The sequence below is a fragment of the Miniopterus schreibersii genome, assembly GCF_964146895.1.
Source record: "Miniopterus schreibersii genome assembly, chromosome: 11".
In the NCBI taxonomy this organism is placed as follows: domain Eukaryota; kingdom Metazoa; phylum Chordata; class Mammalia; order Chiroptera; family Miniopteridae; genus Miniopterus; species Miniopterus schreibersii.
In genome coordinates this window covers 31,396,129-31,419,917 of record NC_138111.1, presented here as the reverse complement: position 1 = coordinate 31,419,917, position 23,789 = coordinate 31,396,129, and the positions used below count along the sequence as shown (strand labels likewise).

Here is a 23,789-nt window from a genome sequence, read left to right as displayed (position 1 = left end):
TCACTGCTGCTTCATGAATATTGTCTTTCAGATAAAATTTTTCAAAACATGAAGTTATGGAGGTGTACAGATGATGAAGGGGATCCCAGCTTGGTGGTGAAGCACCTAAAGATCACTGAGCCAGGTCCCCCAGCACTTCTATGGCTCCTGACAGTTTCCCTTCAATAAATATTTATTGTATGAATGGATGGAAGGATAGATGCATAAATGTATGGGTGAATCATGGATGGGTACATGGACGGATGCACAGATGGACAGACGCATGGATAAATCATGGATGGTTTGTGAATGGACAGATGGATAAGTAGATAAATACACTGTTACGGTCTCATCAAAAGTTCAAAAGGTCTTTGACTCTACGTATGACCTAGAATCATGTTTCAGGGGTGATCAAAGATGTATTTAGAAATAGCTGACTCCAGCTGTTGATACTACCCCTCGCTCTTTCTGCATAGCCATCTCATACTTCAGTGCCACTGCTCTTTCTCCCTTCAAGTCACTTTATCCAGATTTCATCTGTATAAAAAAAACGTCGATGGCTTAGGTGAGCATATCATGTGCCCCTGGCCCAACCCTCCCTAGAAAAGTCCCTGACTCTGGGCCACATAAAGCAAGGATTTAGATATTAGAGGAGGAGCATGTGATGCCAAATCATTGTCTTCCCATTCCTAATAAAGGTGTTACACCAACTAACAAGAGAGAATGGAAATGGATTTGATAACTTACCAGGGAGAGGGATTCTGGGGTTTTGGAATGAGAGACTTGAGAAAGCAAAGGACACAGGGAGAGGGGGAGGAAAGATGACAGAGGGAAAGCACATTTGAAGAAAGATTAGAGCTACAAAATAACCTGACATTTCCCCTCTTCCTTTTACACAATAAACACTCTTCTCAAAACTGCACAAGAGCATTTCCTAAGGAGGCCCTTGTGATCTATTCATCACAAGCATAGGTAGAAGGTGTTTATCATAGCAGGGCACTTATTTCTAGAAACTATAAATCCTTGCAAGGAAGCCATGGCATATGGTTTACAGAGAATGCAAGTTTTGAGAAATAAAAAGAGATAATGACTGGATAAAACACACTCAGTGTCATTATTCCATCCAGCACAAACCTCACTGCATTAGATCATTGTGGTGGTGGATAACTGGATAGTTTTTCTGCTTTTTAAGGGCAAGGAACATAGTAATCCCCCCTTATCTGTGGGGGATTTGTTCCAAAAATCCCAGGGGATGCCTGAAACCACAGACCGTACCAAACCCTACATATACTAGTCTTTTTCCTATACATACATACCTATAATAAAGTTTAGTTTATAAATTAGGCACAATAACAGAGTCACAACAATAACTAATAATAGAACAATTATAACAATACTATAATAAAAGTTATGTGAATCTGGCCCGTTCTCTCTCTCTCTCTCTCTCTCTCTCTCACACACACACACACACACACAAAATAGCTTATTGTACTCCACTCACCCATCTTCTTGTGACAGTGTGAGGTGATACCCTAGATAAAGGGATGACTCATGTCCCTGGGACAGAGCAGGATGGCATGAGGTTTCATCACACTATTCAGAACTTAAAACTTATGAATTGTTTATTTCTGAAAATTTCCATTTAATATTTTTGGACCAAGTCTGACCGTGAGTAACTGAAACCGTGGAGAGTGAAACTGTAGATAAAGGGGGGCTACCGTACTTCCTCAAAATCACTTCACCACCAACTGAGTTTTGTGGACACTTAAAAGATGAGGACCTATGACTGAGGCTAATGCAAGTATGTTTATCTCTACTAAGAAACTTGCTGAACTGGTAATGAGAGGACTAGCTGAGCAGAGACTCTAGGAAAACCTTCAGAAAAGCGTATCGGGTTTCTGATACTGAAATCAAGCTCATTCTTGACCTTCAACCCTGTAAGTGCCCTGGGGACTAACGGAGTGGGTTAGTCCCTCTGAACCCAGGGGGCCGTGAGTAAAGCTGTGGAAACAGAAACCAAGAAGAGTCCAAGGTAACAGAACTGTCATGGCCCTAGGAATTGTGGCAATGGCTTAGCACAGCTACCAGAGGCTCCAGGGGGAGACAGGACCTATTTCTAAAACAGCCCTAGTAGCAGGGCCTCATCTCTGCACACCAAACTCAAATGAAATCTGTAAATTACAGGCGATTCTCTTTTACACATAGTTTTAAGAACACACATGGATCTTGTCTTAAAATTATCTATGGAGGTAGAAGAATGAAGCAGAAATTGATTCTAGACCTGCTCTGCCACATGTTTAGAACAGAAGTCAGTGAACTGGAACCCATGAGTCAAATCTGGCCCACCATCTGTTTTGTCAATAAAGTTTTATTGAATAATAGCCCACTTATTTATGTATTGTCTATATCTTTTTTTTTTTTTTTGCTCTACAACAGAAGAACTGAGTAGCTTCAATAAAGACCATACAGCCCAAAAAGCCAAAAAGTCAAAAAAATAAAAACCAAATTAATGACATCTGATCTAGAAGAATTATTCAGCCTTAGTAGGTTTTTGCACTGACATCTATTCAATAATGTGAATCACACATCTCATCCTCTAGCTCACAGGATATTATATTATGAGGCCCAAAGCTGCCTCTTTAAAGTCATTCTAAATAAAAGTCCATTATCTTTACACATATTAGAATGGCCAAAACCCAGAGCACTGAAAACACCAAGTGCTGACAAAGATGTGGAGCAATAGAAACTCTCACTCATTGCTGGTGTGAATGCAAAATAGTTCAGCTACTTTAGAAGACAGTTTGGTAGTTGCTTACAAAACAAAATATAGTCTAACCATATAATCCAGCAATCGCTCTCCTTGGTATCTGCCCAAAGTAGGTTAAAACATATGCCCACCAAAACCTGCCTGGGTGTTTATAGCAGCTTCACTCGCAAGTGCAAACCTTGGCAGCAACCAAGATGTCCTTCAGTGCGGTGAATAGACCAAAAGTGTGTTGCTGCAGGGGTGCGGGGGGATGAGCAGGTAGAGCGCAGAGGATTTTTAGGGCGGCGAAAGTATTCCGTATGATGCTCTATTGGTGGATGCGTGTCAGTACACTATTGTGCAAACGCACAGAATATACGACACCAAGAGTGAACCCCAAGGTAAACTACGGACTCTGGGTGATGGTGATGTGTCCATGTAGGTTCATCAACTGTAACAAATGTGCCACTCCGGTGGGGGGACATGGATATTGGGGGAGGCTACGCAGAGGGTAAAGGGAAAATCTCTGTGCCTTCCACAGAATCTACTCTAAAAATTAAAGTCTATTTTTTAAAAACTATTAGTTAATGATACTGTGAAGGCCATTAAGAGCTATTTACCAGCAGCTGTTTCCAGTTTGCACTTTCTTGGACACCTCAAAAATTGCAGTTCCTTGCTCTTGGGTAGCGCCATGTGACTAGTCACGGCCATAGTGGTTAAGTGGAAGCCACGTGCATCACTTTCAAGCTGAAGCAACACCTTCCAGATCTCTCTTTTCCCTTTGGCTCAACAACTGGCAAATTCAAGCCTGGGCTGGCCCTAGCGGTGAAGACGGACAGAGCCCCACACCCTCCAGCCCTCCACACACACACCCCCCTCCACACACACCCCCACTCCTCCACACACACCCCCACCCCTCCACACACACCCCCACCCCTCCACACACACACACACACACACACACACCCCTCCACACACACACCCACCCCTCCACACACACACCCACCCCTCCACACACACACACACCCCTCCACACACACCCTCACCCCTCCACACACACACCCACCCCTCCACACACACACACACCCCTCCACACACACCCCCACCCCTCCACACACACACCCCCCTCCACACACACACACACACACACACCCCTCCACACACACCCCCACCCCTCCACACACACACACACCCCTCCACACACACCCCCACCCCTCCACACACACACCCCCCTCCACACACACACACACACACACACACACCCCTCCACACACACACACCCTCACCCCTACACACACACACACACACACACACCCCTCCACACACACACACCCTCACCCCTCCACACACACCCCCACCCCTCCACACACACACCCTCACCCCTCCACACACACACGCACCCCTCCACACACACACACCCCTCCACACACCCCCACACCTCCGCTGACATCTGGTAGACACACAGCACAGGAAGAAAAAAGCTTTTCTTGTTCTAAACCATTGAGCTTTGGGGGTTGTTTCCTCAGCAAAATCTAGTTATTCTTGACTGACAAAGAGATGATCAATAAACTAGATTTGTGAAACTGTGACTTCTCCCTACCGTCCTGTTCAGTCAAAGATATGGCACATTTAAGGAAGCAAGGAGTGAATTCCAATCTTCACCCACAAATAAAAGAAGTCTGAGCACTTAATACTTACTAAAATCTTGATCTTCTATTTTCAAGCACCTCAGAACTCCAAGGAGCCTCTCCCACGTGTCCCTCCCCTACAGGGGCCTCTGCTCGTGTCTGTCAGGCCATCCTAGCCCTCACTCCAGGCAGCGGGAGCCTCCGGGCGGGGAGGGGGCTCCTCCTTCCCCCGGATTAATCTTCCCCCAAGATTCACCGCCTCTGTCCCTTCCTCAGGGAGCACGGGGGACCGATTCTAATCAAGTGAAAAAGGCTGGAGAAGGCTGTGAAAGCCACAGGTGAAAATGTTTCTCTCACTGTAAATCATCATCATCTCCCCTGATGTTTGAGTGTCTCTTTTGCTTTCTCTCAGCTGGTTCGGAAATCAGGTAGAAAGCAGGAGGTTATTTTTGGGGGGGGGTCACTCAAACCCCCAAAATCGCCAACTGGAATCCTCTCAGGAAGTTTCCATAACAATAGACCAACGATCACACATTCCCCGTTTGAGTGGGAGGGTCATGGGTGCTGCGACAACCTTGGAGACTAAAACGGTGACACCTCGATGCAGCCTCCTAATGATCTCTTCCCCTTACATCTCCCTCCTGACACTGTCAGGCCGGCGGCGCAATCCGGTTCCCACACGAGGTCAACATTGTTAGGACCTGCGTGCAAAGGGCTCGCTGAACCCCCAGAGCAACCTGAGCCTCTACGGCAGGGTTCCAGCCGATTCTAGAAGGCAGCCCTCTCTGCAGCATCAGCTCATTCTATTCTCCTCTTCCCATCCAAACCTCACATCTCCCCCTGCCGCACCGATGCAGCAGGAAATGCACGACTGCTTGAGGGTTAGCAAAAACACACAGGGAAACGCCCTCGCAGTTCTCCTTGCGACCTCACAGAGCTGGGGAAGACTGAAGGGGAAGACACATGAGACTCAGCACAGTGTTTTGTTATCCACTAAGTGCTCAATAAACGTTTATTATCACCATATGTTTCAAACACTGGGGGCCCTGCAAATTCTGATCGCAACAGGCCTTTCCATTCTCCTCTCCTGCCACTCTACACACTGGATGTGACTCCTCTGTCCAAAGGGCTTCACCCTGGGCTCACCAGACACTGCTGGTCCACATACCCCTCAACTGGATATTGGAACTTTATTTTTACCTTGAGTATGCTTGTCCCCGAAATGTAAAAAGAGTAGTCAAGAGTGTCCTATGTTTTCAACAAAACTTTTCACTAGGAGGCAATACTCTAAAATTACCCATAGAGATGGCATGCTGCTTTCTTTAACTGATACGATATTTTATGTCTAATCATCTTTATCTCTAAGAACAAGGGTCATGTTTTCGGAGCTGAAATAAGCTACCTTTAATGCCCACATGCATGCTCTTCTCAGACTCACCAGAAGGGGGAGTGCCAGCATAAAGTAGGGAGCTCTAGCCCTCCCTCGCAAGGGGACAGTAATTTGTTCCAGAAGTCATAAACCAGTGCACTAACTTTTTTATCATTACCAGAGGCCCAGAAGATAGAAGCCTCTCAGCTCTTGCAGTTCTTCGTCAATACCTGTCACAGCACAGCCCAAGCTTACTATGATTATCATAATGAATTTTTCTGTGATTTGCACAGATCTGAATTCTAGTTATGGGCTAGGAAAACTAAGTTACCTGAATTCCAAATTGCTGATGATTCCTATACATGCTTCATTTCATTCCTGGTAGCCTATGCAAAGCGGAAGCATCACACAATGCTTCAGAGCACAGATTCTGGAGCCAGGAGGCCTGGATTCAAATCCTGCCTCTGCCACTTACTAGCTGTGTGATCCTGAGTCAGATGCTTAATCTCTCTGTGCCTCAGTTCCCTCATCTGTAAAGTAGGAATAACTATGACACCTGTCTCCTAGGTTGTTGTGAAGATTAAATAAGTCAATATGTGCAAGTAATTAGAAGAGCGTCGGACACAGTAGATACTATATGTGATGTTGCTACTCCAGCCATTACTACTCTGCTGAGCAACTGTCCCAGAGCCTCACAGACAAGGAAGAGGAGAAGGCGCTGAATCTGTCACCCTGAAAGCAGCTCAGCAAAGGGAACCCTGTCGAGTCGAGGGATTCTACTCTACTTGGAGTCTAAGCTTCCAGCAATGGCCACAGGAGGGAAGCGGCAGTGCAAACTCCAAAACAGAAGATTACTTATTTAGCCTACATTTCACTTTCAGAAACTCAGGGTGGTTAAAACTCATAAGAAAATATGTGACTCTAATAAATGCTGATGGTTCATAAACAGCCGCCCAGGGGACCCCACACTATTGCAATCGTTATTAATGGAGGGATTTGATGGTGCCCAGAAATACTGCTCTGACACCTGAGACAGTGCCCCTACATTACAGGTATTCTTCCTTCACAGCACAGCTTCCACATCCCCCACAGTGAGAATATTTCCGCACCTCTGCCATCTTCACAAACATCTTCCCCCATTACCTGAGTTCGCTTTTATGGATTTCTGCTATTTTTCTTTCCAGTTTCTGTGACTGCTTAGGGAAAATCTCAAACTCATTGATGTAATTCTCAGGATGCTCATCAGGATCATAATCACCAAGCTCAGCTGCAAGCAGTAAAAAATAAAGAGAGACAGAAAAATTAGAAACAACAACAGGGTACATGTGGAATGGCTCCTGCCACCCAAAAGAAAAGCTTGGAATGAGCTCACCCAATGAAATGTACTTGCATCCATAGAAAGACCACAGCCTGTCCTGGCCGGCATGGCTCAGAGGTTGAGCATCAACCTAGGATCCAGGAGATCACAGTTCGATTCCCGCCCAGGGCACATGACCGGGTTGCGGGCTCGGTCCCCAGTAGGGGGCGTGCAGGAGGCAGCTGACCAATGACTCTCTCATCATTGATGTTTCCCTCTCTCTCTCTTTCTCCCCCATCCTCTCTCTGAAATCAATAAAGATGTATTTTTTTAAAAAGAAAGAAAGACCACAGCCTGAGTGTCTAGGAGCTTATAGTCTGCTTCAGGACTAGTTGTGTGAGCTTGGGCACTCACCAACCTCTCCAGTCTCATTTCTTTTCTATACAATAAAGGGATTTGAGTCATTGCTTCTCAATGGGGTACTATGAGGGCTAAGCAATTCTTTATTGTTTCAGACCTCCCAAGACATAGTAGGACATTTAGCACCCCTATCCTTCAGGTACTAAGTGCTAGTGGCACACCTAGTCATTGGGACAACCAAAAATGGTCCCCCCAATATTTCCAAATGCTCCCCAGGATAGGAGGTAATACACCATTTCTATCTGGAAAGCACTGAACATCCCTCATGGTTCCTTTCGGGGCTAATCTCTGAGTCTAGGCGTTCCCTGGCTGGAGCTGCCTGCTCTGAGGCTTGTGTAGGTGTGGCTCAGGCAATGAAAAATCACAACATGAAGGCACCCAAGAGGACTACACATAAAAATAAATGGATTGTTCTTCTAATTAAGGAGTGTGTATCAAAGTATGGATGAGCATATCAGACTAAGGTTGTTGCTGGATTCTAATTCAGGGCATCTGCAGTCTTTAAGTGTAAAAAGAAATCTCTGCACATCTCTGAGCACCCAGAGGGTTGAGGAGAGGACAGACCTAGATGTGCATGGACCACAGCCTGGGGCAGCAAAGGTGATGCCCCGGCGGTGGAAATACATTCTACGGATTCCATGAGCTTGATAAGGAAAATGAGCCAGGAAGGGGCAAGCATCTCAGAAAATAGATCAAAGATGGTGAGAAAACTGTATTAGAAGAACTTGATCACCAACATGACTTTGAAATAGATTTAAAAATCAAGATGCCTTGAGCATGTCTGCAAAATCACATACAACTTTGTAATTTGTATCCACTGTCCCTTCGTTGTTGAATCACCTAATGACTGTAAAAGGACAAACCTGGGAGGAAAGATAAGCTCTTTAGAGCCTCTTAATAGAATTAAAATTACAGAGTTCTTAAAACAACCTAAAATGTATGCCACATGAGGAAGAACTTTTAAAATAAAACCCAAAATACCTTCACCCATAGGTGGGAAATTGATTAATTTGATTATATCAAAATTTAAATATTTCTATTCATTAAAGGACATCAGAGTCAAAATAATAGGTGACAAGTTGAAAGAACATATTTGCAAAATGTAAAGCTAGCAAAGGCTTAAGAAGAAATCCTCAAAATTCAGTAAGAAAATGGGCAGGAAGACCAACAGGAAATTGGTCAAAGGATATAAACAGCCAGTTCACAATATGGGGAACTCAAAGGGCGAGTGTATGGCGAGATGCTCAAACTCACCTGCAATCAGAGCTATGCAAACCCAAACAACTAGATAACACTTTACACCTATAAGATTAACAAAAAGTCAGGTGATTTTGTGTGTTGGCAGATTTTGTGTGTGAGGAAATGCAAATGCTTGTACACTTCTGAAGGATTCTTGATACATGTAGCTCTTTTAGAGAACAGCTGGGAGTATTTAGTCAAATTTATGACCCAGCAATCCCGTTTCTGGGCATATATTCTAGAAAACCTCTGAGTGCAAAATAAAGAATCCAAAGGCAACTTGAGTGTTCATTGTCGGTGGGAGGAATACATAAAATATGGGCGATATGCCTTCTGGATACATTGCAGCAATGAAAAGCAACATGGATGTACACCCAGCAACATAAATAGATCCACGAAACAGTGTTCGGGGCATGAAAAGGAATAAAATGACTACAGCCTCATTTATTTTACAAAACTTAAAAAAGTGTGCACACACTCTACAATACTAGTCATTTTATAAGGACGTATGCAAAGTCAAAGCTATGCCTGAACCCAGATGTTGCCTTTAGGAATGGAAATTAGAAATAATGAAAAAAGGGAAGCCAATCAACCAAACATAAATGGGCCCAAAGGGATCAATGGTAAGAAAGAGTCATAAATTGGTGATTTACTCAACGTAAGTTTCAAAAGAAGCACACGTAACACACCCACACGTACTCACAAACACACTCGCATACATATGGCCCTGTGAGCTGGCTAGGGGCCTAAAACTCAGGGGATGGTACAACCCACTGCTTCCATTTTCCACAGGTAATAGGCCACTGATACGAAACTGGGTCATCTTCGGGGCAAATGTCAGCTGGCACAGTGGTTGGTGAGGGAATGTGTTGTTGTGGGGGCCCTTCTCTCTCCAGGAAAACCTGTGAGGAGCAATGAACTTGTGTTGCTCAACACCGCAAATAAGTAGCCTGGAAAATGCCCCAAAACTACGAGAAGAAACGCCACAGAACCTGCACAAGGTTGCTGACCATGTAAATGCCAACACCTCGCCAGTCACAGACCCATCTTGTTCCTGACAGCTTTTCTTTAACTCTGACCTCACCTGAAGCAAAAGGCAGTTTAAAAATGATTAAGGATTTCTAAGTATTCAAATTTTGCTTTCCATACCAAGAGGAGTTGGGTGAGTCGCTTGGGGATCTCTCTTCTACACATGACACTGAGGGTCACGTTGTGACAAATGACATACAACACACTGGATGGCTTGTGAGTTGAAACAGGTTCTAGCACATGACTAAGAGAATTAAGGGTCAGGAAAACCCAAAGAGTTGGAGCAAACGGATGAGGGCCATCGGGTGATGACAGATAGAAATGGCAAGCCTGACAATGGCATTTCCCCTGGTGTGGAGAGGACTCATCGCAAAAGAACTTGAGACGCAGGGCAGGACGTTACAGCTTCAGGGCCAACTCCTTCAGGAGCCTTCCCTGCCTGCCCTTGCTGGACCAGGGGACCTGGTGAGGTCATGGCAGGGAGGTGTCTGCCTCTGTATTTAGACATTAACACCTATCGCAACTGTCTACTGACTTGTCTGTCCCCTCCGACCCCACCCCCGGGCCTTCGTATTACTGTGCCTCCCACCTGGCAGCTGTTCAATACACGCACGGGAAACACATGAACAAATAAGTGAATGAGGTGGGGAGCCAACCACTCTTTCCCCAGTTCAGGAAGAAAGCATACATGGGTGCAGTCAGGCAAGTGCCCCGGTTCACTTAACATATTTAGTGGGTAACTTACTGTGCGCCTGACACGGGGGAACTGCAGAGAAGCAGCCACCCAGAGACCCACTTCATTGGAATTTAGGTTCTACACAAGGGGGGGGGGATGCATAATAAGCCCCAAAACAACTCAACAAGGCCATCTGAGGCGGAAGTGCTTAAAAGACAGCAAAACGGTGTGAGCAAGAATGATGTAATGATGTGCAGGAGGAAGGCTACTGTAGTAGTCCAGGAAGACTTCTCGGAGGAAGCAACATCTGAACTGAGTTCTCAACATCTAGTAGGAGCCACAGACCCACAGGGGTCGAACACATCAGGCAGAGGAGATAACAAGAACCCCACCCTGTTGCTGTTCTGTAGAAGAAACATATTTTTACTGAAAAAGGATGGAAATAGATCCCTAGGGTCCTGTGTGTGTGTGTTTTGTCATTTGTTCTTACGAAAGAAAATGTGTGGCATGTACTAAATATGACCCTTGTGTTCAGTATGTACCAGTGGCAAAACTCGGGGTGGCCTGCCTGTTTTTTATACACTCAGAATATATAGAAGCTAAAAACATGCTCCTTCAAAGAGTGTTGGCAAGTGAAATAAGCCAGTCAGAGAAAGACAAATACCACATGATCTCACTAATATTTGGAATCTAATGAACAAAATAGAACCAGAGGCATGGATACATTTTACAGACTGACAGAGGTCAGAGGGGAAGGTGATGGGGTGGCCTGGATAAAGGAGGTGAAGGGATTAGCCAAAGAGCATATACGCATAGCTCACGGAGACAGCCAACAGTGTGGGGAAGGTAAAGGGAGAGGGGAAGGGGCTGGGAGGTGGGCAAAGGGGGTAAAAATGGGGGACAGATGCAACAGTGTCAACAATAAAAAATCTAAATTAAAAAAAAGACCATTGGCAAAGGAGAAGCCAAAGAAAAGTCACAAGGCCTCCTGCTTTCTAATCCTTTACTCAGCTTTCCGTACCTCTCTCTTTAAGCATTAGCAGTTTCTACAGAGCAGATCTTTATCCGCATTTGTAATGATCTCTTATCTGCATTTGTAAAGATCTCTAGGGCTGCTGAAGAATGGTGCCTGCCCCAGAGAACTTTATGGATCCGCTTTTACTGGACTTGCTATAAATGGCCCATGGACACCACTGCATTTCTGAGCTGAAAGGTCCTTTCGAGGTCAGCAGTCCGCAGTCCGTTTGCAACTCTACTCTCTCCACAGCATGTGTGTGTGTGTGGTCAGTGAGAATGACAACGAGGCATCAAATAAGGCCCCCATCACCTGGACGGAGCCTCTGTGGCTTTATTTGAAGCATAAAACAGGAGGGAGGGTTTCCCCTTACGGATCCATATGGAGCTTGCCCTTGGGGAACCGAGCATTATTGAGGAATGCCTAACCACCCTGAAATCCTCCCCTGTGGGTTCGCTGCTTGGATTAGCACCGATGCCCCTCTCCCTCAGGGAACACAGTGCTCCCTGACTAGGACCTTGCCATCTCCACGGGGAAGGGGAGAGCTATGGGGTGTCCACCTCCCCGAGCTCTGATATAAGAGAGGCGGCTTTCAGAAGCCCATGGCCCCCCTCAGGCAGATGGAAGGATCTTTCCCATCACCTATCACTGTCATTCTGACTTTAGGCGCGCATATCTTTTCTCCAGGAATTTCTAGCCCTCTGCCAAATTCTGCTGTGCGGCACTAGTTTGCTCCCAGGGGAAGGGGAGAATCGGCACAGACACGTCTTTCGAATTCTCAGAGCACACACCTGGAAACAGGGTCCTCCACGGAATCATTTCACAGCACAGAGCACCCCACAGGGGCAGGTCTGCCTATCACACCCCGGGAGAAGGATGGGTGTCTCTCTCTCTCTCTTAAGCTGTGAATGAAGTTTGGAACTGTGATCAGCAGACAACTGTCATGACCCACTTATGGCCCATCGTGAGCCCCTTCATTATTCCAGACCCTTTATAAGGGTGATATGCTCACTTGGTCTCTCTTCCTTTCTCTTCCTTTCTCCCTCCCTCCTCTCTTCTCCCCCCTCTCCCCTTCTCTCATAAACGTGTCATTGGCATTCATGCTACAAATGGCTGGATCCCCTAGACATCCCCTGCTGCCAGCTGCCTCCTGACTGGCCCAGGGGAACAGAATACCTGAGTCTCACCACAGACCATGGGCTTGGTGCCCCCCTCACCACCCTACGTGACTAGAGAAGCTGAAGAGTTAGACACAATGTACATGTACCCATATGAATGAACATACATATTTGTGTGTGTGTTTTCTGACATTTCATTCAAATGTGTGAATTTACTTCTATCTTCCTGGACAGTTTCCCCTCGGTAGACCCACTAAGCTCCACAGCTAGTGATCAGAGCTCAGAGCACAGAGCACCCCACAATCACTGAGAGCTTCTCATAAAGTCACGCATTCTAAGCTCTACCACGGGACCTTGAAGACCTGTTTTTGCAGACAGCAGCCCAGCCTTCACCAGGACCCCACTGGCTTAAAAGAGAAGATAACCAGGGGCTCTGCTGCCGAGTACCCAGCCCTGCCTGGCCTCGAACCACGAACCACGGACAGGGGCAGGATGAGCACAGGTGGGGGAAGAGGGAGGCTCTGAACAGCAGAAGTTCTACAGTCAGTTCAACTTACCTTGAACGATACAGGCACCCAGGTAGGCAGCATCCGAGAAGGAACAGAGCAGTCGACCGTGGAAAATATCTCTTTTAATTTGCAGATACAAAAGGTACCTGCAATACAGAAGGAGAAAGTTGTCCTGAGTTTTGATGAAGGCCGGGGGAGAGGGACACTCCAGTATGCAACCCCTGGCCCAGGCTCATGGTGTCACTGTCCCTTCTGCTCCTCACGATGACCAAGCCCTCTGCAGATTTCCTCGCCTTTCTTAGCCAGGTTGATTCCTTCATTCTAGACTCAGGTCTGGGTCCATCGCTTCTGACTAATGTGACTTTGCAGATGTGTGCAGTTTCTTTCTGTGATTATTTTAGAGTGTAACTCAGAGACTAATCTTTTTTCTTGGGATGGGCTGGGGACACCACTCAGTCTCAGTTACCACTTCCAATGCTCAAATAATCTGACTTGTACTCAGCCTATGATTCGCCATATGCACTGCCTCATTTTAATGACTCAGAAATAGAGGATCTTAGCATCTTAACATGCTAAGATCACATAGCTGCTGTCAGTGGAGCTCTCAGTTCCTGGGAGCTGGTTCCCTGAAGGCGCATGGACACACCGAGGGTTCAGCGGCTTACTGGTGTTTCCATTTGACAAGTCTGTATCCCACACCTGCTCTGTGCCATGCACTGTGATGGGCCCTGGGGACAGGGTGGAGGCTCAAATGAGTCTCTCTGTCCCCAGTTTTGTTTGGCACGTGTCCAGGGGATAAAGGCAGTCAGTCCCTAATGAATTTCTTGTTCAGACTCTGCTGTGCATTTTGTCAGAGGGACAATGTTACACTCTGTAGATGAAGCCCCAGAGTATCTCCGGGAACCAGTGCCTCTCACACTCTGATGAGCACACAGATCACCTGGAGATCCTGTTGGAATGTGGCTTCTGACTCAGGAGGTCTGGATGGGGCACAAGAATCCATATTTCTAGTAAGTTCCCTGGTGATGCTGGGCTGCAGGTCCATGGACCACACCTTGAGGAATGAGGTTCTGAGTCAGAGGTTCTCAGCCTTGCCTGCACATTAAAATCACTGCGGAGCTTTTGAAAGATACCTGTACTGTGGACCCCACCCCAGGTGCAACTCAATCAGAATTTGGATCCTCACACAAACATGTACGCACGTGTTCACAGCAACATTATTCAGAGTCGATAAAACGTGGAAAAACCCAAAGCCCATCAACTGATAAAAGGGTACAAGAAATGTGAATGCAATGGGATCTGATTCAGGCATAAAAGGAATGGAGTTCTGACTCACGCTGCACCATGGATGAACCTTGGAAACATTACGCTAAGTGAAAAGAAGCCAGTCACAAAAGACCACATATTATATGATTCCATTTATATGAAATGTCCAGAATAGGCAAATATACAGAGGCAGAAAGTAGATTAGTGGCTGCCAGGGAATGACTGCTTAAGTATGGGGCTTCCCACTGGGGTGATAAAAATGTTCTGGAATTAGATTGTGGTTATGGTGGCACAAATTTGTGACCATACTAAACCCTTTTAAGCATATACCATAATATCTGCCAGAGGAAATGAATACTTTTGAAAATCCAAATTGCCTTAGAATAGTGGTTCTCAAATTTTAACATGCTTTAAAAACTACCTGGAAGGCTTATGAAAATACAGATTGCTGGGCCCCATCCCAGGTGGAAGGCACGGTTAAATTCCCAGGTGATGCTGATGCTACTGGTCTGGAGACCTTACTTTGCAAGATTGCACAATACTTGAAATAATCAAATCTTTCCTTTTCTATTTATTTATTTACTTATTTATTTTTCATCACCACTAATCCCCTCTAGGCCCTCTTCCACCTCCACCCACCCCCGGCACCCAAACCTTTCCTTTTTGAAAGAAGAAGGGAAACTACCAGGCCGAATGCCATGAGTTTCTGTCCCACCTGCTAAACCCATGCATTGAACAGAAAGCATTTCTTTCCACTTTGTGATGAGTTTAGTAGTAACAAAGACTTTCAAATAACTGTTTACTGGTGCATGAGAGGTCTGGGTTCTAATCCTGTAAACCAGAAATCCAGTCTGACAAGAGCTTCCTGAGAAAGGAAAAATCAGCTTTCACAGCATCTGAGCTTGGGCACTTGCTCCTATCAGTGATCTCCAGATAATCATGGATTACTGTGGACTCAATCCACTGAGCCTTCAAAATGGCTGCAGGTTCAGGTTCTCTTTTTGTTAAATACAATAGCCACTAAAAAAATAATAACAATGCATCTTCGTTTACACCACACCTGCATGAAAGGGTCATGCAACAAAGGGATCTGGGGCCCACGCTATTGTCCCACCGTTAATGATATTGCTTCTCTACCTGACCTGAATTTAAACATCGTTCTGACTAAAAAATAAAAACCAACACACTTTGATTACATTTCATCGTATACAGCACCTGCACACAAAAAAAGGGTTGTAAGGTGATGACATAAATGGAGAGAGAGAAGAATAAAAATTATTTCAAATACCCTTTTTTGTGAGTATTTGTGTTGTGTTCCTCTTTTAAATCTGCCCTTTTTCTCAGTGTTTCTTTACCCCTAAGCACGGTGATGAATGTGATGGTCACTTCCCATATATTAAATTCATCTTGAATTTTATTTTATTTTAAATTTATCTTTATTGTTGAAAGTACTACAGATGTCTCCTTTTTTCCCCATTGACCCCTCTACTCCAACCCACCCTGCCCCAGGCCTTCACCACACCACTGTCTGTGTCCATGGGTTATGGATATAAGCATATAAATTCTTCAGTTAATCTCTCCCCACCCACTCCCCAACCCTTGCCTTCCCTCTGAGATCCCTCAGTCTGCTCCATGCTTCTATGTCACTGAATCTATTTTGTTCATCAGTTTATTTTGTTCTTTAGATTCCACATATAAGTGAGATCATGTGATACTTGTCTTAATGTTTAGATTAATCTTACAATATAATAACAATTTCTCAAACAAGAAAAACTAAACTCTTTCAAGATAGAGTTTAAACCATAAGTACCTGGGGCACTGCACAGTTTTTAGATTAGTTTTGAATGCTAAGGACCATACAGACTAAGAAAAATCCATCTTTACTGTGCAAGGACTGGGCACTGTCTTAATGTCCTTAAGGGACATAAAAATGTTCACAATTTTCTACTACTCATACCTTAGCTATTCAGTCAAATGCCTGCAAATGCTAGCAAATTTAATGGAGAGGGATTTAACTAGGGTTATTAGCTAAAACTTTGTTCTCTTTTACTTTCAAATGGACTTTTCTCAACAACACAAGACCTATTGTTAGTTTCTATTCTGACACATATCCATTTTTACCCTCCAGACAAGATCATAAAGAAAACAAATGACAAAAGTGAGCCATTTGAGCCCCTGGTGGACCTTCCTAATTATACTGCTAGCTAGTACCCTGAGAGCCCAGACAGCAAGACACCTCTCTCTCTCTTTTTTTTTTTTTGGTAGCTCAGACAGACCCTACGCCCTGGGCTATATAGAGAGTAGGAACTGAAGAAGAACTTATCAAATAAATGAATAAATTTTTGAGCCATCAGCAAGCCAAATATTATATGATTTCATTTACATGAAATGTCTAGAACAGGTAAATCCATAGAGACTGAAGGATTAGCGGTTGCCAGGGACTGGGGAAGAGGAGACTAAGTGGTGATTGCTAATAGGTACAGTGTTTCCTTTTGGGGTGGTGAAAAATGTTCTGGAACTTGGTAGTGGTTATGGTTGCTTAAAATTGTGAATGTGCTCAATGCCAATGAATTGTAATACTTTGAATTGGTGAGATTAATTTATGTTATGTGAGTTTTACCTCGATTATAAAAAACACAGCAGGCCAGATTGCAAACCACTAACCACCACTTATAATGTCCATTATCTATGTATTTCTCCTTTCCACACCCATACCCTGCCCCTGTCCCCAAGCACAGACTTCACTAAATAGCTATGTGCAAATTTATGATAGAGAACGGGACCATCTGCTCCCTTCCAATGTCACCTCAGTGCCACTATGGTCAGGCTTCACCAGATACTCATGAATATTGAGAAAGCAAGATATCCAGAACCCAGCACAGCCATCTGCAAATGATGCTCAGTGAACTGCACTTGTTTCTCTGTTGCATTCGTACCTATGTAGGTTATTTTGAGAGATGATTATGCACAGTGATTTTTGTGGTCACCAAATCAGAGCCTCATCAAGAGCTAAGCACAGAATGGTTCCTCCCCCTCCACCAAATTGGTCCCTCTGGGACCCTGCTCAGCTGCACTGAGGCTGCTCACGGAAGCAAAACCCCCAGAAGGTGGACTGAATGTGGCCTCAGCAGACGGAGATGAAAAGTGGGGAGGCCTGAGAACTGGAAAATTCAGAGAGTTGGGCTAAGAAGAGTCTACAAGGAGAGGGAAGCTGGCCCCACCGTCAGTTATTTAGCAAGTGATCCATTCTATCAAGTGATCTTTTCCCTCCCAGAAAAGCTTAGATCCAGAAGATAGGCTCCAGGGGCTTCATTCCCATGAATTTGCCCCTATCCTAAAGACAGTCATCTTCTATTTATTTTTAGCACCCCACTGTCAGATGTTTTCAGAAAGCACCTCCTCCTTATGACCCCTGCTTTTTTGTGCACTTAATTACACTCCCCATGACAAGTGTTTGAAAAATCCTGAGACAATTAAGTGCAAGAGAAACACTCCAGCCAGGATGCTGAGTTGAGCGCCCCTTCAAGTAGTCCTGCTCCAGCCAAGAGGCAGCTCTAGCCTGTAAGACCCGGAGGCCCCGGCTAGTTCAAGGGGCATGTTAAACATAAAACAAACGAAAAATACCTTGTGAGCTCTTCTTTAATCTTCAGGGGTTCATGTGGGTAGAATTTCACTCTAAAGCACATGGTGTATGGTGGATGAGCTGAAACATCATAAAAAAAAAAAAAAAAAGGCATGAGAAAAGCAGCAAAACACCAGGGACTCGAACACACACAGGAAAGTCAGCCGTGGAGCCCCACAGCCTAGCCTGGGGTGGGGATGGGAAAGAGGGTGAAGCAGGTGTTATACCCAAGAAAACAAAGCCACAATGACAACAAAACTCAAAACTCTTGACAGGACGCCCAAACCGAAGGCAGGCAGGCGGGACACAGGCAACCTAGTCCAGCAGCGCATCTTTGCACGTCACAGTGCCCCTTCCCTCCTTCGTTCTCTCTGGGTCATAGCTTCAAATATTTTCTCTTCCTATTCTTTCCACCCCCTGTGGCAAATTTCCCATAAGCACCATTCAGGTTTTTGGTCTAGTAAAATATTCTTTAGCCCGTGAGGTGGAAAGATGTCTCTGCACATGACTAGTTTTCCCAAAGTGATGATGCCTGTCTGGCTGAATCAAACTTGAGGCAGATGTCAAGAAGAACAGGTGGCCCTGCCATCACATTCATCCCATCCGAACACTGCTCTGGAGGGTCCATAGTCTGAATTACTATGGTAATTTCCACTTTGAAAACCACTGGTCCTACATCTCAACTTCTGCCCTTCAGCATCTAGAATAAATTCAAGGACTCTAGAGTTAGTTAGAGTAGCTACTTCTAGAGAAAGTTTCCATTAATTCAATGAACAGAAAGTCTTTGAGCACCCACTGGGTACCAGGCACAGGTTTAGATGTATGAATAATGGCAGCTGTAAACAGACAAAAAAATCTGTCTTCCTGGAGAACACATTCTGATGGGATATACAAGCATGAAATCAAAATAAATAAGTAAAATATATGGGACATTCAAAGGTCATTAGTGCTATGAAGGGGAGTAAAGCAGAAAGAATTTTAGGCATGAGAAAAGACCACCCCCCACCTCTGTTCCCTTTTCTCATCCCAACTATAACCAAATCCATGAAAATAAATACAATTCTCTTTTCTACTTTCTAGAAAACCAAACAAGGAGAGAAATTCAATTATTTACAATTTTAAATCATTAAACAAGAGGATGGGGGAAACGTCACCCCTAAGTGTGTTGGCACTGGTTTGGGGTGAAATGCCCAGCTTTCGAGCACTGGCATGCACCATGCCAGCTGTGTGACTGCTCCAGAAGGAGACTTCCCAGGCTCAACAGCTAACATTCAGTCCTGGAACATGTCAAGGTCAGAATCCCTAGTGGAGATGAGCCTGTCCTCTTCTCCAAATAGTTAAGTATCTTCCACGTCTTCTTATCCTTACGCTACAGAGAAAGAGGAATGAAGTAAAGGATGACTCTTATCTGTGCCAAACATTTGACGCAGAATCAGTGGCTGGAAAGGTCTAATGAAGGACCTATCTGTGGAGCAGGAGGTACCTGGTATGGATGTAACACGTGGGCAATAAAACCCACACTCCACACTGGGGCTCTACCCCAATGCTGTCTTCATGAGCAGCCACTGTGCGTCTTTACTGGACGATGCGGTCACCCCATGGGGAAGACACTGTAGAGCATCCCTACTGTGGTACTGAAGCCTCAGCCGCAGAGACAGAGGCACATGGGCCGATGGCATCCCCACCACCAGGGGGTGAGTTCCTAAACTTTGAAGGGGACTTCCAACAGTGTCCTTGAACAAACCACCTAACTTTTCTGTCTCCTGCTCTGGAAGAGGGGACAGCACCAGGGGCCATGTCTACTTCTCAGAGGTGTTTGGATAGATTCAATGGGCTCCTGGCACAGACACTGGGCACATTACCTAAATATGAGCTTTTGTTTTGTGGGGATAAACGCTCAGACCTGAAGAAGAGAAGGAAAGGGGGAGTGGAAATGGGAAGGCAGAGATGGAGAAGATGGAATTAAATTCAACAATTCAACAGCTGAAAAACATTTTACTCAGCCATGTAAATGCTAAGAATTAGAATACCACTGGGTAGCAGAGAAGGGAAAAATCCACTTTAAAAATGCCAGGAGCATATAATTGCCCAGAAAACGGCAGGGCTCCTCTCTCACAGCCCTCTGTTATCTGCCAGACAGGGCTGTGGTGGCCAAGTGTCTCCATGGGGCAGCTCAGTGGCCCCTTTTTGCATCAGCAGATCCTGGGGTATAATCATCTGGGTAGTTTGTTAACAGTGAGAACATGGGGAGAAGAACAGGCATTTCTCATCTGCACTTTGAGACCATGCCCAGAAATGGGGATGGGGACACCAAAGGATTAGGTGAGTGCGCTCCCAAGTAAAAATGGAAAAACAAACCAACTTTCTATTATTAACCAACAGCCATCCTCAAATCTTTGTAGAAGCAAATAGGATATTTTTTTATGAGTGAAACATCACTTAGCAGCTTTTCTTAAAATGCAGAGGTCTTCCTCCAATCATTATAAATAACTACAGAAAAAAAAAAACAATTTCAGGAAAGGACATATAAAATCATAATCTCTCCCATATACATTCTGGCTGACAGCTATGAAAAATTTCCCCAAACTCCTTTAAACAGTAATCAAACATAGAGCCTGTGGCTCCAGCAGATGTTAGGGCAATTCCTATACCTGGAATATCTCTCTCTTGGGCCTCCCTCCTCTGGAACTCTATTGAAAAAAAAAAGTGTGACCAAGCTGTCAGACTTTCAGACTCTGCAGAAATATTGCAAAGGGTCTGGTATTGCAGAAAGGACCACGAACATCCTGCAAATAATAGGCTCATTTTCCAAAGGACCCCATAGTAGGCATCAGGGACTCCTGGCTTTTCAGTGCAACTGACGCCTTTGGATTCCTAACCAAATGAACAGTGTCCCTCTCGTTTCTTTCCGGGGTGCTTTAGAGTGAGAGCTGAGGAGCCCACCGCTGCTTCTTCATTGATGAAACCACTCAGGCATGCAAAGTCTTTCTGCACATGCGCAAAATGACACTTGGACACCAAAAGGACAGAGCATTCCTCTCTCATTCAACAAACTATAACTCTTGGGATATGTTCAAACAAACCAGCCACAGAGAACTGCTCTCGTAAGCACTGCTCTCCTAGTTGGAAGTAATTATCATCATTCAGCAACAACTGCCACTATCATCAGCATCAACAGCAGTGTAACCCCCATCACTCTTTTACTGAATGACAACCAGCAGCCTCCAAAATGCTGCTGGCACCGTGTTGCCTTTACTTTCAAGGCAGAGATGGTTTTTAAAAACTGTATTTAATTCACCCTCCTCCTGTTATAGTTCTGTCTTATGCTTCGATCACACACGCGGGCACACCACCCACTCACACTTGCCTGCGCTGAGTAGAGTCACCCTCTAAGAACTCTCTTAGGGGACACTGGAGGGCTGAGCAGCTGCCTCACAAATTCTTGTTCTTGGAGTTCTCTGCCTGCCTGTGCTGCTCAGGAAAAGCTCTAACAGCGACTCTGGTATCCAACATGTCTAATCTCAACTTCACCATTTGGGACAAATTGCAATGGCCAAACTGAAACTCTCAGTTTCCATTTCCTCACTTGTAAAATGAGGGTAATAATGGAACCAATGACCCAGAGTAGGGGTCAGCAAAATTTCTCTGTAAGGGGCAAAGGAGTAAATATTTTCTACTCTGAGGGCCTCAAGGTCTCTCTTTCAATAACTCCACTCAGCTGTTGTAGTGGGAAAGCAACCACAGACAAGATGTAAACAAACAGGCATGGCTTGTTCCAATAAAACACTGGAATCTGAACTTCATATAACCTTCATATGTCATAAAACATTGTTCTTTGCTTTTTCCCCAACCATTTAAAAATATGAAACCTATTCCTAGCCTTTAGGCCATAGCAAACCAGATGGTAGGTGGGTTAGGTCCAGGGGACATAGGTTAGTTTCTGCCCCCTAATACAGAGACCAGGAAGGGATGACATGAGCTAACGATATAAAGCATTCAGCAGACTACCTGAGACCTAAGTTCTCAATCTACAGGAGTTATACACCTGAGAATTTAAGCCAAAAAAATTTAGCAAAAATACAAGACATTGGGGGAAAGGAAGACGGTGGCAGAGTAGATGGAAGTTACACTCACCTCCTCCCAGCCCCAAACTGGAATTACAACTAAATTAAAGATCAACCAGCATAACCAACTGAAGACCAGCTGAACAGAATTCTTACAACCAAAGATTTACAGAAGAAGCCACATAGAGATTAGTAGGAAGGGCAGAGATGCAAAAAAGGCTGGCCCCGCACCCACATGCTGCAGCTGAGATTCCAGAGGGATTTCTCAGCTGCAGAGGTCCTCCTGTAAGGAACATAGGGTCTCAGCCCCACGCCAGACTCCCTAGCCCAGAGCAAAAGAGCTGCCCACATAAAACCTGGCTGTAAAAATTGGCAGGGATTCTGTACACCATGGAGAGATTGGGTTGTAGAAAGCAAGGTCCAGCACACAAAATTTCCTTTGCAGTCACTCACCCTGGGCTCTGTCAGAGGGATGGCAGCTTGGAGCTTACTAGAGTCTTAAGAGGACAGATTGGGCTGTGTAGCTCCGGGTAGACTGAGTTCCTCTCTGGCATCACTCACAGACACCATCTTTCTTGGGGGAAACAGTCCTCTCCAATCTGCATGGGTATAGGGGGACTGTACAACCCCACCCTCCCAACCTCCCTGTAGCCCTGCCAGAGCTCAAATCATGACAAGGAGTCTTCTGCCTGAGCTTGTGATATAGACTCTCTAGAAAGGATCTTGAGGGCAAGCTCAAGGAAAATCAGAGTCAGAGTGGTGTGGCTCTGGGTTAGAGACCATTTCCCTTCCCTGCCCACCCAGTCCACCACCTAAGAACAAAAGATACACACAGACTGAAAGTAAAGGGATGGAAAAAGATATAACATGCAATGGAAATGGAAAAAAAAAAAAAAAAAAAAAAAATATATATATATATATATATATATATATATATAGGTGGGGTAGCAGTACTTATAGCAGACAAAATACACTTTACAAACATTTTAAAAGTATTTTTTATTGATCAATTTTAGAGAGAGAGAGGAAGGGAGGAAGGGAGGGAGGAAGAGAGAAAGATCTATTTGTTGTTCCACTTATTTATGCATTCACTGGTTGATTCTTATATGTGCCCTGACCAGGGATCGAACCCGCAGCCTTGGTGTTATCAGGATGACATTCTAACCAACTGAGCAACCTAGCCAGGGCTCTAACAAAATACACTTTAAAACAAAGGCTATAATAAGAGACAAAGAAGGACATTACATGATGAAAAAGGAATAAATCCAACAAGAGAATATAACCCTTATAAACATTTATGCATCCAACATAGGAGCAGCTAAATATATAAAGCAAATCTTGACAAACATAAAGGGAGCAATGAACAGTAATATAGCCATAGCAGGGGATTTTAACAGCCCATTGAAAGCAATGGATAGATCTTCCAGACAGAAAATCAGTAAGGAAACAGTGGCCTTACATGACACACTAGATCAAATGGATTTAATTGATATCTTCAGAGTATTTCACCACAAAGCAGCAGAATATACATTCTTCTCACATGTACATGGAACATTTTCTAGGACAGACCACATGTTGGGACACAAAACAAGTCTTTAAGAAGACTGAAAATGTATCAAGCATATTCTCCAACCATAATGGTATGAAACTAGAAATCAATTATAAGAAAAAAAACTGAAAAACACAGAAACACATAGAGATTAAATAATATGTTACTAAACAATGAATGGGTCAACAATGAGATCAAAGAAGAAATCAAAAGTTACCTTGAGACAAATGAAAATGTACATACAACAACCCAAAACCTATGGG

At 44.6% G+C, this 23,789-nt stretch overlaps 1 protein-coding gene across 2 annotated transcripts in view; it reads right to left on the bottom strand.

The window, feature by feature from the left end:
• Positions 1–23,789, bottom strand: part of FRMD3 (FERM domain containing 3) — a 202,248-nt gene that overhangs the window by 58,314 nt on the left and 120,145 nt on the right. For both annotated transcript variants that reach the window (XM_081152115.1, XM_081152114.1), the window contains exons 4-6: positions 17,916–17,994; positions 13,074–13,171; positions 6,866–6,989 (exon numbers count right to left, since the gene is read on the bottom strand). In XM_081152115.1, coding sequence (XP_081008241.1) covers positions 6,866–6,989; positions 13,074–13,171; positions 17,916–17,994 — 301 coding nt within the window. The remainder of the gene's footprint in view (positions 1–6,865; positions 6,990–13,073; positions 13,172–17,915; positions 17,995–23,789) is intronic.